General features: G+C 37.4%; 1 protein-coding gene across 2 annotated transcripts in view; it reads left to right on the forward strand.

Annotated features, from left to right (window-relative positions):
- The window catches only part of SPOPL (speckle type BTB/POZ protein like), a 33154-nt gene that overhangs the window by 13692 nt on the left and 7232 nt on the right, over window positions 1–12230 (forward strand). For both annotated transcript variants that reach the window (XM_041404631.1, XM_041404640.1), the window contains exons 2-8: window positions 1325–1459; window positions 1638–1759; window positions 2027–2178; window positions 5701–5828; window positions 9860–10037; window positions 10132–10187; window positions 11764–11886. In XM_041404631.1, coding sequence (XP_041260565.1) covers window positions 1382–1459; window positions 1638–1759; window positions 2027–2178; window positions 5701–5828; window positions 9860–10037; window positions 10132–10187; window positions 11764–11886 — 837 coding nt within the window. In that variant the 5' untranslated portion in view covers window positions 1325–1381. The remainder of the gene's footprint in view (window positions 1–1324; window positions 1460–1637; window positions 1760–2026; window positions 2179–5700; window positions 5829–9859; window positions 10038–10131; window positions 10188–11763; window positions 11887–12230) is intronic.

A 12230-nucleotide genomic window follows, 5' to 3' on the forward strand; every position in this document is an offset into this window, starting at 1 on the left:
CTCTTCCACTTCTATGATTCAGAGCAATCACCTGTCAGCAGGCTTTGATGTGGAAGAGCTGCTTCATACCATGAGTGAGAAGCAGTACCAGAAAGGCAGGGGGGGAAACATCCAGTGAGGATCACAGCATTTCACAGAGCAGAATTCTTCCTGTAGGAATAATGAACTTGTTACATCATGACTGAATTGTAGGTTGCTCTTGCAGTGTCTTTTTACCAGTGTTTGCATAAAACCTTGTTTCTAAGTGTTGCTCCATCACTGAAGAGTTCCATCATGATTAGTGGTGTGCAATCACATCTTTTGAGGAAGACAATTAATGCTGTTCTATCACAGCTAAAAAGAGCTGTACAGCGAAGCAGTCAAATGTTGCAGAAAGATGGTTGCTTTTAAGTGATAGCAGGATATGTTTAAAGAAACTTTCTGTACTAAGAGAAAATGTTTTGTGGCAGAAATAATTGATTTTTTTCTGGTTTGATCAGGGTTCATTTCACTTTTTTAGCAATTTAATGAAGCAGCTTAAGTGAGAGGCTGTGCTTGTGACAGAAATCTGCCCACAGCTGACAGCAAACCCTCCCTTAAAGGAGGGCCAGCCAGGAATCCAGAGCTGCCCTCTCATTGCCCACTTTCTTTCATTGGCCAGGCCCAATTTCTGCTGTGTAGCCAGGTGTGAGGGATCTGGGTGAGTGACCCAGCTCCTGATGGGCAGGAGGAGCTGCAGTGCTGTTAGGTCATGGTAGTTCGTAGCAAAAATTGCTTTATTTCTTGTTAGGACTTGAGTAAAACTGTTTTCTGGCTTTGTGCGATTATAGTTCTTCAGCTGTGTCTGTTGGTGTTAAAGATCTGTGAAAGAAAATACTGCTTGAAAGGCAGGTCTGATTTTGTACCCTCCATTCAGAAATCTCAGGAACCTGTTCTGCTCCCAGGTGGCTGAGTGTTCTTGTGAATTATGTCTGGGTGAAAACCTAAGGCATTGTACTAATGACTGAGTGCTCTGGGTACTCTGCAAGTCAAAGGAGGAGAGCCTGAAGAAAGTTATAACACTTCTGGAGTGGCCAAAGTGCTAATTTGCAAAGGGGGTGTCGAAATATTGTCATTAGTGGTGGTGTGTGATGCAGAGGTGCTTATTTTTATAAATTACTGTGTGATGGCTCAGCCTGCAGGTTTTGAGCACCTGTGGTTGTTAATGTGTGACACCCAGCAGAGCCATTGTCCTCTTTTCAGGTTCAATTTTCAGATGCATAATTTAGTACACACAGTAATACGAGTTTTTCTATTTCCCACACCTAAAAAGGATGAAAAAAAGTGTATGAATTCCTTTTTTTAGGAGAATTACTGAAGCTTGGATTGCTCTCTTGATACTATAAATCTGCAATAAGTGGCAATGTCAAGGGTTCCCACCCCACCTCCTCCTGGGGAGATGTCCAGTGGACCTGTGGCTGAAAGCTGGTGTTACACCCAGGTAATCTACATAAATTCCAGTGGCTTCATTTTCTATTATTGTCATAATAATTGTTAAAAACACTAAACTAAAGTTATTGACATATTGAATAAATATAGCTGACGATCTAAGTAGTTCTCATAGTTAATACTTGATATGTAAGTTGAATTTTCTTAACATTTTCTGATCTTTTGTTCAGGTTAAAGTAGTAAAATTTTCATACATGTGGACCATTAATAACTTCAGTTTTTGCCGTGAAGAAATGGGTGAAGTTTTAAAGAGTTCTACATTTTCATCAGGGCCAAATGACAAAATGAAGTGGTAAGGTCTTTATTTGAGCAAGTGCTTTGGGTTTTGTTTTGGGGTTATTTTGCTCACAAAAATTGTAAAGTTAAATTAAAAAGAAATATTAAGACTTGGACATTTCTTAGAGGGTTACTGTAGGTATGGATTGCTTCTAATTTCAAAATGTTAGCAATCACAAAGGAAACATTTATTTCAGTAGCTTTCATGATTGTGTCCTGTAAAAGTATTTCTGAATTTATTCTGGGTACCATTAAAAAATTACAATTTCTCCATTTTTTTCAGGTGCCTGAGAGTGAATCCAAAGGGATTAGATGATGAAAGCAAAGACTACTTGTCATTGTATTTGCTTTTAGTCAGTTGTCCAAAAAGTGAAGTCAGAGCAAAATTCAAATTTTCCTTGCTGAATGCTAAAAGAGAAGAAACAAAAGCAATGGGTGTTAATGTGGTTTTGTAAGAACATCAGCAATGTTATTTTTTTCAGTTGAGAGCGGAATTTAATATTGAGATAAACTTTTAAAATACCTTTATTTTAATTTCCTTTTAGAAACATAATTATAAAATCCTGTTCATGTTTCACACGTTTCTGATCACTGAGCTATGTTAATTCTATCCTGAGCAGTATAAATTACAGCACATTGCCAACTGCTGTCACTCCAGGTCCTTGTCACTTGCTTTTTCCAGCAAATTATTCTTGTTTCTTGTTAGGAGAGGTGTATTTGCTTGTTTGTAGCTACACTGGAAGTGTTTGATTTCCATTTTTAAACAGCATAAACAGACATGGCTGGATTTTTTTAGGCATCCTCTACAATATTTTGGTCTTTCAGCTGATTTATACTTTAATCAGTTTGAAAATATGTGCCATGTATCCAAGGAATTAGAAGACTTTGAAATAACTGGTGATTTGATTTGATTGTTTTGTTGATATGAAATGTATAGAAGGCACTTAGTTTCAAACTTTTGAGCACAGCCTTCATTGGAAATGCTTTTTGGGAAAGCTGGGATTCTTATGGAAATGAATAATTTAATGGTGATCTGCACTGAATTTATTCTACTGCAAGTCCTGTCTGTGAAGGATATCTGTTTTTCTTCCCTTCTTCTACTCCAGGACTTAAGAGATGTTTGAGGTCCTGTTTTGTTGCAAGCTCTGCATTTCCTACAAAAAAATCTGTAGTTCTGCAGTGTTTATAGCCAAAGTTCTTGCTATTTCTCCTTAAGTAACTGGGCCCACTTGTAATCTTCAAACTAAATCCAGAGAACTGAGTTCAAATGTAAAAATTAAATTATTGGATTCTTGGGAAGGAAGGTAAATATATATGTTTCACGTGCATGTTTCACTCTACTAATCCTTTTACACTGATGGTGATGGTTCCTTCAATCCCTGTAAACTTCCTCTTCTGGAGCTTATATGAGAAAGCTACACTTGTGTACATTTGGAGAATCATTTGCAGGATGTATACATCTGGACTTGGCACAGTCCTGGAGTGGATTGGTATTTGTAAAAAAACGTGAAACTGCATCAAAACCTATTTGGGAATAATCATAGAAGCACAGAATTGTTGAGTTTGCACAGCAGCTCTGGAGGCTCAGGGTCAGCCTGAGCACTTTGCCTGGGACTTGTGGTGCTTTGAGATCTCCAAGGATGGAGACTCCACAGTTTGTCTGGGCAATCTGTTTTGGTCTCTAGCCAGGTCCTGCTGGCCCTGTGTTTACCTGAGGGGATCATTGTAGGGTCTTGTTGATTTGTTGTCCCCCAGGACCACCCCAATCTCCAGTGACCTGTTTGTTCCTGACTGGTCTGTAGCAAACACCCAGATCCTGACCCATCAGCTCTCTGCTGGTTCATCATCCACTGCAGTGCTAAAAATCCTGTGAGTGGGTGTGTCTGCAGCTTCTGCAATAGTAGCTGTGCTGGGTTTGGCACCACAGGAGTTATAAATATCTTTTCACTTTGGGAAGTTACCAACAGAAGTCTTATTTCTTGGACTCTCCAGCCATTTGCCATCTGCTTCTGTGGGTGCTGTGTATTTACTGAGACAGGAAAATGATGCCCCACTTCCAGTGTCCCTTGTAAATTGAGAATTCATGCATAGGCTGCTGCTTCAAGGGATGAAGCTGTGTACGAAACAGAAAGTGAACTAACATTTTAACTTTATCAGAAGAAAAATACATATGCACTTTTGTGCTGCTCTATTTTGTTTCTTAATTTTGGGGGTTAACACTGGTTGTTGCTACTAAGGGTAAAATCTAAGTCTGCGGAGTAAACAATTGGGCTGAATCTAGAGAAGAAATTTGTGAATGCTTTTGGGAATGTGAATTTCTGATATTTTTTTCTTTTAATTCAGTGTAATGAGGGTTAAAAGTTGGTGAAAGTGTAGAAACACTAATCCAGATGCCGAAAAAACTAGACAATATTGTTTTAAAACATGTTTTTCCTCCTTGGTATACAGATTTTCAAATGTGAGCAGTGTTGTGTGTTTGTGTGGTGCCCTCAAAGCCCACCCTGCACTTCAGGGAGTGCATTTCCCTCTGCTGCTGTGCTCTGCATGGGCAAGGGCTTGTTGATACAGGAGCGTGATGAGGTGACAGGGACAGAGACCTCACACCTCCTCCAGTGGCAGCTCCTGGGTGGCTCCTCAGTGCATTCTGAAAATACAGTGAAAATCTCTACAGGATATTTTGCTTGATGTAATCCTAGTGAAGAGCTGTTCTGAATATAATTTTTCCAGCTCTTGGAGGTGGGGGCAGCGTGTGACACGTGTGTGTTTTCTGTGGTACATGCTCCAGTTGTGTTCCAGTGGTGCTGCCAAGGTCAATAGTGTAGGGAAGTCTGGCTTTGCTGATGGCTTTATTTTGGAGGCTTTAGAAGGAAGGATATTTTAAGAGATTCTGTCACGAAAAACACTTTGCTTTTGTTACAAACTTCTGACTTAAACTTCTAAAGTGCTCTCTTTAGCTGAAGTATCTCTGTGTACAGCAAATGAAATGGTGATGTGTTTCTTGCCCAGCTTTTTGGAATGAAAGAAAAGTTCTTTCTTAAAGAACTCTTCCTAAGATCCCTCCCCACTTCCCCCTCTGCTCTTATTTCAGTATTCTTGCTGTCTTCATTTTGAACAATCTTGCTAAATTTAATTGAGAATGTGCTTTATTCTCCTTAGATTCTCAAAGCCATTCCCAAATAACCTCTTTCCCATATTTTACTGTAAGTGTAGGGTGCTCTTTCCTGTGGTTTGATTTGGGCAACAAGTGGCCACTTTTCAGTCAACCAGCCATGTAAAATGTGTGGTCTTGCTGAATTTACATGTGTTTGCACTGAGATGCCTATGGGAGTTCTTTTTTCGCTGTGAGCTTTAGAAAAAAAACAAGTTGTGCGGCCACAGCAAATCTGATGGATTAAAAAAAATTCTTATAACTAGGGCCAAAAGATAAATATAATTACTATATTTTATGACCAAAGATAGTTTAGCAGTTGAAAGCTTTCATTTCTGTTTTGCTATTTTAATGCTTTTACTGTATTTCAAAATAATTTCAACCTGTGAAACAAGCTTTTCCATTTCAGGAAGAAGTCAAACCAGATTGTTATGACAACTGCAGAGTGTTGTCAGGATGGGTTTGTGGTGACAAATTCATTGTAATGGTGCTTCCCTCTGAACAATTCCTCTTTTGACACATTGGCATTCTTAAACATTCACTGAAAAACTCCTTGTGCTTGGATGGTGCCTGAGAGATCTAATGAGGGGATATGGTTTGAATTACAAATTGTGCTCCACCAAGTTCTATCAAGTGTTTTATAAAATAACACTGTTACAATATTTAAAAGGTTTTAATCAGTTCTGTTGACATGTGATCCAAATGAGAAAAACTGATTAATTTTTATATTAGTCTTGATGTGGAATTAGGTGCTATTTGTTAATATTTTCATTTAATTTGCTGTGTTTGTACACAATTTTTTTTATCAGAAAGCCAAAGAGCGTATCGATTTGTGCAAGGCAAGGACTGGGGGTTTAAGAAATTTATCCGAAGAGATTTTTTACTAGATGAAGCTAATGGTCTTCTACCAGATGACAAGCTTACATTATTTTGTGAGGTGGGTATTAATTTTTAAGTAATAAAGCTTTAAATAAAATGTTTCCTGCTCTAATAAATAGAGATTTATGTTGATTTAAACAGTAACATACTCTAAAATTGTCTTCTGAAAACTATAAACTTGGTGAAATATACATTGCTTTGTCTGTGTTACATTTTATTTCATTTTTTGATGCTTGTACACTGAAATGTAGAATATTGAATTGATTACTTGTAAACTGCTGGACTTCTCTATGAATTTGCCACAGTTACATCAGAACTGACTGTAAAATTATTTATGCCAGAGGTGGCTGGTGTGTGCTGTCTAGAGAAATGCTGTTTTACTGAGGTCACTTTTATTTAAAGAAGTTGTATTTGCAATTAGAGGATTGGTTTTCACTGAATGGAAATATTCACATACTGGTTCACATTATAAAAGAATACCCAACTGATTGTCAGAATCTATATTCCTTTAATATCCTAATTGATGGCTCTAACCAATGAACAGGTCTTTCCAGTAAATTAAACACTTTATTTTTTGACTAATTGTTACTTGCATTCTCTCAGAAAACAAAATGTATCTTGTAGAAGGTGTGCTTGATACTGAAAATTAACATTGAGAGCTGTGGTATAAATTTAACTTCATGGTGTATTGTGGGTCCCTTCTTCTATAATATCATTTATGTCCATAACCTAAATTTTCATATTCAGTTTCAGTAAAAAGCTTACTTGATGTTAAAAATGGAAAGAAGAGAAAGTAGCAGTGTAAGTGGAGTGTATGTTGAATATACATTGGCTGGTTATCTGGGCTGCCATAAAGTGATTAGTGACTTAGGAGGATGATAGATGCTCTAACTGCTAATAAGTTTGCTTTGATCTGTGTATTTACAGGAAATGTGTAAAATTGTCTTGGCAAGATTACAATTTAATTATATGTCATTATGCTGGATAGGAAGAATAATTGAAATGTGGCCCTTGAGACTAGATATTGCAAATATAGTGAATCTTATTTTCAGTTAGACAAGTTAAATTAGCTGCATGATAAATTTGTTATGAATACAATTATTTGGGTGATAAAAGCAGATATAACAAGTGTTTTATGGTTCTGTAAAGATACTTTTGAGCATTTTCTCTTCTTAACTTGTCCTCCTAATGAACACTTTGATGTAAATGAACAGTTCTTAAAAGTGGCATTTGGTTTAGGAATAGATCACTCTAATTTTAGAGATTAAGTTTGTTTAAAAAATAAAAGTAGAAGAAATACTGTATTTCCACAGAGAAATACTGTTATTTAAATTCTGATGATAATCCCTATGAAAAAATCTTGATGTTTTAATGTGAATGGCTTTTGTGAAGTGTTGGACCTACCCTGATTATAAATGTGGAAGGAAGTAAAACATGAACAGTGAACATGTTAAAATAACTTCTGGCTTGTTTCAGGGTGAAGGACAAACTTCAAAATCCAAATATTTTAGGAATTTCTTTCTTTGGATGTGTGATACCAGCTCTTCAGCTGTCCTTAGAAATGACAGGTGTTGTTTGAAGGACCTGTTTCCATAGACAAGCCTGAAGTTTTTGTCCTTTTAGAACTTTATGTTAAGCTCTGATTTCCGTGTTTGCCTTCCTACTTGTTTCCTGTTTGGAAACCACTTACTGACTTAGCACTTCTTAACTATTGCACTTGCTTTGATAAAACTTGTCAGATGTAGTAGGTATTTAGTGAAGGTCTCTGATTATTGACTGTTGGCTTGCAGGAAGATTATTTGGTTGTCCTTGGCAGCAAAGATACTCATTCTGTGTTGGCAAAGATTCTCAAGATCAGCTGGATGTGCCCTTGGATGGGACTGAGGGGCTGTTAAGTTTAATACTTTGTGAAGTCAGGTGCTGCCAGCAGCAACTTGTGATCAAATGCATCTTCAGATTTTTGGGCACACTGATCTCTGACTGAAATCTCCATTCCATATAATCTGAAAGTACTGAACCCTTGCAGATGTTCCATTTGCTAATGGAATAGAATGTTCTCTGCTTTCACAGATCTCTTACCTGCCTTAGTAGTCCAAGGAATCATTTATATCACCCTTACCATTAGATTACCACAGATTCAAAATCAAGAAAATCATGGACAGTATGCTTGTTAATTGTCATCACACAGAACTTGTTCAAATTGACAAGTTTTTGACAGGTATATGGGATTAACTTGATTGGATTTCAGTTTTATTTAAATAAATTATGAATAATAAGAGGATGCACTTGATTTATAGCATGCCTGTTGGAGTGAGATGTGAAAGATCAGACCCCTGCAATCCTTTGTATTTTGGATCTTTAAAGGACAATACACTCCAGGTCACTCAGGTGGGGGAGATTTGAATTAAAACTTTGCTTGGGTTATATCTTAAAAAGATGACCTTTAGCAAATTGTTGTGTTGCACAGCTCTCAGTATGTATTAGAAACCATTCTAAAGCAGAAGTTTAGAAGGTCACATATCAATTTAAGTGCACATAAAGAGTGTGTAGATGACTTTCCCTAGGCGCTTGTCTGTAGCTAACAGGATGATGCTGTGTGGACAACTGGGACCATGGACTTTGAGTCAAGGCTCTGGAAAAGCAGAACTCTCCTCTGGCAACAGAAGATGAGCTTGGCTAAGCTAAAACTTCCTTTGTGTGTATGTATATCTCCTGAAATCACTGTGTGTGTCAAAACTGGGAAGTAGCTCTGTAGATTTTATTCAGTGTTATAAATGTACAGTCCAGCTGTGAAAGGGAAATTTTGCTGTGCTTTGGGTTTCTTCTCTTTTTTTTAAGGTGGAAGAATAAAAAGGAATTTCTTGTATTCACAAGGGGGTATGAGATGATACAGGGAATTAGGCAGTGATTCAAATCCCCAAGCTGCTGTCATAATTGGATCATCCTCCTCCTCTTCTGGTCTGTAGTTTGGCTTGCAGTGCTCCAACTTTCTGTGAAGCTGAGCTGTGCTGTTTTTGCTTTATGCCAGATTCATTCCAGATGCCTTTGGAAATCAACCAAAGCCCTGATCCTAACAGTATCAGCATTTTCTCCTAAGATCTAATCCTGATTTTCTCTGTTTGGGAGATGGAGTGATCAAGATCTTGTAGTATGGCTTGTTACACAGGTTTTATTCTCAGGGCTGTGCTCTCAGACAAGAGAAGCAAAACCTGCTGAGCTCTTCTGTTTACCCAACACACTGATTAAAAGGACTTAGTATGTGAAGATAACTGAAAAAGCAGAAAGGAGTGCTGCTGTCCTGTTCCATTCCTATATGAAAGATGTAAACGTGGGGAATAATGGCAGAATATTCACTTCAAATGCACGTATTTCAGTTTTCTTAACTGCTTCTGTACAGAAGTTACATCCTGTGAGAATGCATTTCTTTATTGAAGTTACCTACTACACCTTGTATTTTGAAAGTAATGGCTTTTCATCTTGTTTGGAAAACAATTACTTGTGGTTCCTGCCTCATCTGGACTAAGTAAAAGGGAATAATGAAGGAGCTGTTACTTGCACTTAGTTTGCATTATCACACTGCAGGTTATGTATAAATTTAACTGTCAGTACAATAAGGGATATTGAAAAGTTCCACAGATTGTTCTCCTGAAACTTTTCTGTGGCCACGTGATCCTGATGATCTGTATAGAATTGTATATTGTGTATATTTTACTGAGATGGGTGAAGTGTTGAACTGTTAATTTAATTCTGAGATAGCATTAACTTGTTCTTGTTCCCACTGGTTTTCCAAGAACTGTATCTGTCCTTATTTACATTGGCATTTCTGTCAGGTGGCACGTTGTATTGTGCTCTGTGTTTTTATTTTGGTTGGATAAGTACACAATATTAGAGTCTAAGTAAGGCCTATTTGTTTTATGTTACTTTAGAGTAAACTGTAAAGTATTGGTTTATGGTTCTGGCCTAATGCCAGAAGCTTCACTGTTTTTTGCTTTGCTTTGGAATTGTTGGAATTCTAGCAATAGGTACTGTGATTTAATTATTGTTGGCATTCAGTTATGAAGGAGTTGTCTTGCTGTGATTTTCTGTTAGGTAAGCGTGGTCCAAGACTCAGTAAATATATCAGGACAGTCTAATACAAACACTTTGAAGGTACCTGAATGTCGACTAGCAGAAGATTTAGGGAATCTCTGGGAAACAACAAGATTTACAGATTGCAGTTTTTATGTAGGAGGACAAGAATTCAAAGCTCATAAATCTGTCCTTGCAGGTACTTTCTACTTTTGTATTGCTATTATTTTGTAATTTAAATCGCTATGAGTTTAAAATTTGATTATATTTAATATTTATTTTTCTTGATACAGCGCGATCTCCAGTTTTTAATGCAATGTTTGAACATGAAATGGAGGAAAGCAAAAAGGTAAGCTTCACTGAAAATATTACATGTAAATATATGTACTTTGTGAAAGAGGAAAACATTAACATTGCAGAAAACTTGAGGCAGAGCAGACTGAGGAGGATGAGGGTTCTTATGGTGCATGAAGGACAGTTTCTGAACCTGTCCTGGTGAGTTCTGAGGGAATTTGTGTAGAAAGAGGGGAGAGAGGTGCTGGGAGATTTGGATTTTTTCAGGTACTTGTATCTGGCCTAGATAATGTTTTTAAACATTAGCTACTGGTGTAATTGACCTGGTAATCTCTGCCCCCTTTTTGCCTCAGTTTGTATCTTCCTGTCAGCTGATTGACTTGACTAAGGTTTTGCTGTAAAGTATTGAAGTGTTTTTATGGTAACCAAGAAACAAGAGGTGGATTATGACTGGAATTAAGCCCTCAGGCAGTGGAACACCTTTTCATTCACAGCTTCTGCAGGCACTTGACCTGTGTAAGTGTTTTGGATAGATGGTTTCTCAGTCAGCCAAGTGCTACTTCTGCTTTTGTGCACCTGATGTTTCCCACAGTGAGAAGCTGTTTGTGTCTTTCTTGAAGCATTATCAAAAGTGGGTTGGTTATAGGCAGAATCCGTAAAAAGGAGAGGAACTGATCACCTCACAAAAGGGTTATGATAGATGATCATCATTTGGTCTTGAAAACTGCAAGATGCCACTTGTGTGCACATGGGGTGACAGTGGTGCTGTGGTACAGCTGAGGGTCCCTTTCCTTCCCAGCATCTCTCCAGTTTGCAAACTGTCACAGTTGGAATTGGAGTATTGGGAGCATTTTACGGAGGTTCCTGGACTGAAAGAAATCCAGACATGTCCCAGCTTGAGTAATGTGCCATGCCAGGCCTTTGCCTTTATCAGCAGAGGCTCCCCTGTGCAGCCCTACTCATAAATACTGACAGGAAACCAGACCATGCACATCACCTGTGCCTGGGATTTTTATACTCCTTTCAAAAGTCTGCTGTTTGCTTCTACATCTTTGACATCATTTCCTACTTCATTAGTTGCTTCTAGGGGATACTGTTACAGGATTGGTCAAGCTTGCAATGCCACTGTTGCATAATGGCAATCTTCAGCTGTGTGATGTCAGTTCAGTGTGTTTTCTTTTTGGATTCTCAGAACAAAACCTGGGCTGTGTTGACTCAGTTAAAGTTGAGGCAAGAATGGCTCAGTTTGATCTGTCTGCTGCTCTGACTTCTGATATTCCAAACACATTGTCTTTGTGTTGGAAGCTCAGAAGCATTTTTTAGTACTCCTGAAACTGTCTTGAGTTTTATGTACAGTCTGTGTGATAGACTCCAGAGTTATGCATTTCTAGGAAAAAAATTGCAATTACTTTTTATTGCTGGAGCTTTTCCAGCTGATTTCTACCTAAGTTTTAAGAGCTTTTTTTGATTGCTTTCAGCTTAACATTGTTGAATGTTACTTTAAATTTGTGAGGATTTTGTATGATGGATGGTGAGTGAAACTTGTAGAATGCATGCACATGATACTTAATATTCACTTTGAAATTGCAGCTAAATTCCAAAGACTTTTATTGATTCTTCTTCTTTACCAGAATCGTGTAGAAATAAATGATGTAGACCCTGAAGTTTTTAAAGAAATGATGAGATTCATTTACACAGGAAAAGCACCAAACCTTGAAAAAATGGCTGACAATTTGTTGGCAGCTGCAGACAAAGTAAGTAATTGACTCCAAACTTCCCAAATCTGGTGTTTGCTTGGGGAATGTTGATTTAAAAAAAAAAATCTTATTTTCAGATTGTTTGATATATATTTTGCTTTATTAAAACATGAAGAAGCAGTTCTCATTAGAAATGAAGAAAGATAGGAAAGAATAGACTTATTTTGAGCAGTAGAAGGCTGATAAATCTGTTTTTAAAGAGAAGTGTTTCAGGTATTTATTTAGTATCAAATTTTTTTAGAAACTGGATTGTCTTCCCTACAAACCTAATAGTTCTTATGTTTCATCTCTTCTTTGTTGGGATCATGTCTACTCTTAAAATTGTTGCTCTTTGAAATACT

The sequence above is a fragment of the Onychostruthus taczanowskii genome, unplaced genomic scaffold (genome assembly GCF_017590055.1).
Source record: "Onychostruthus taczanowskii isolate IOZ18803 unplaced genomic scaffold, ASM1759005v1 scaffold10, whole genome shotgun sequence".
NCBI lineage: Eukaryota > Metazoa > Chordata > Aves > Passeriformes > Passeridae > Onychostruthus > Onychostruthus taczanowskii.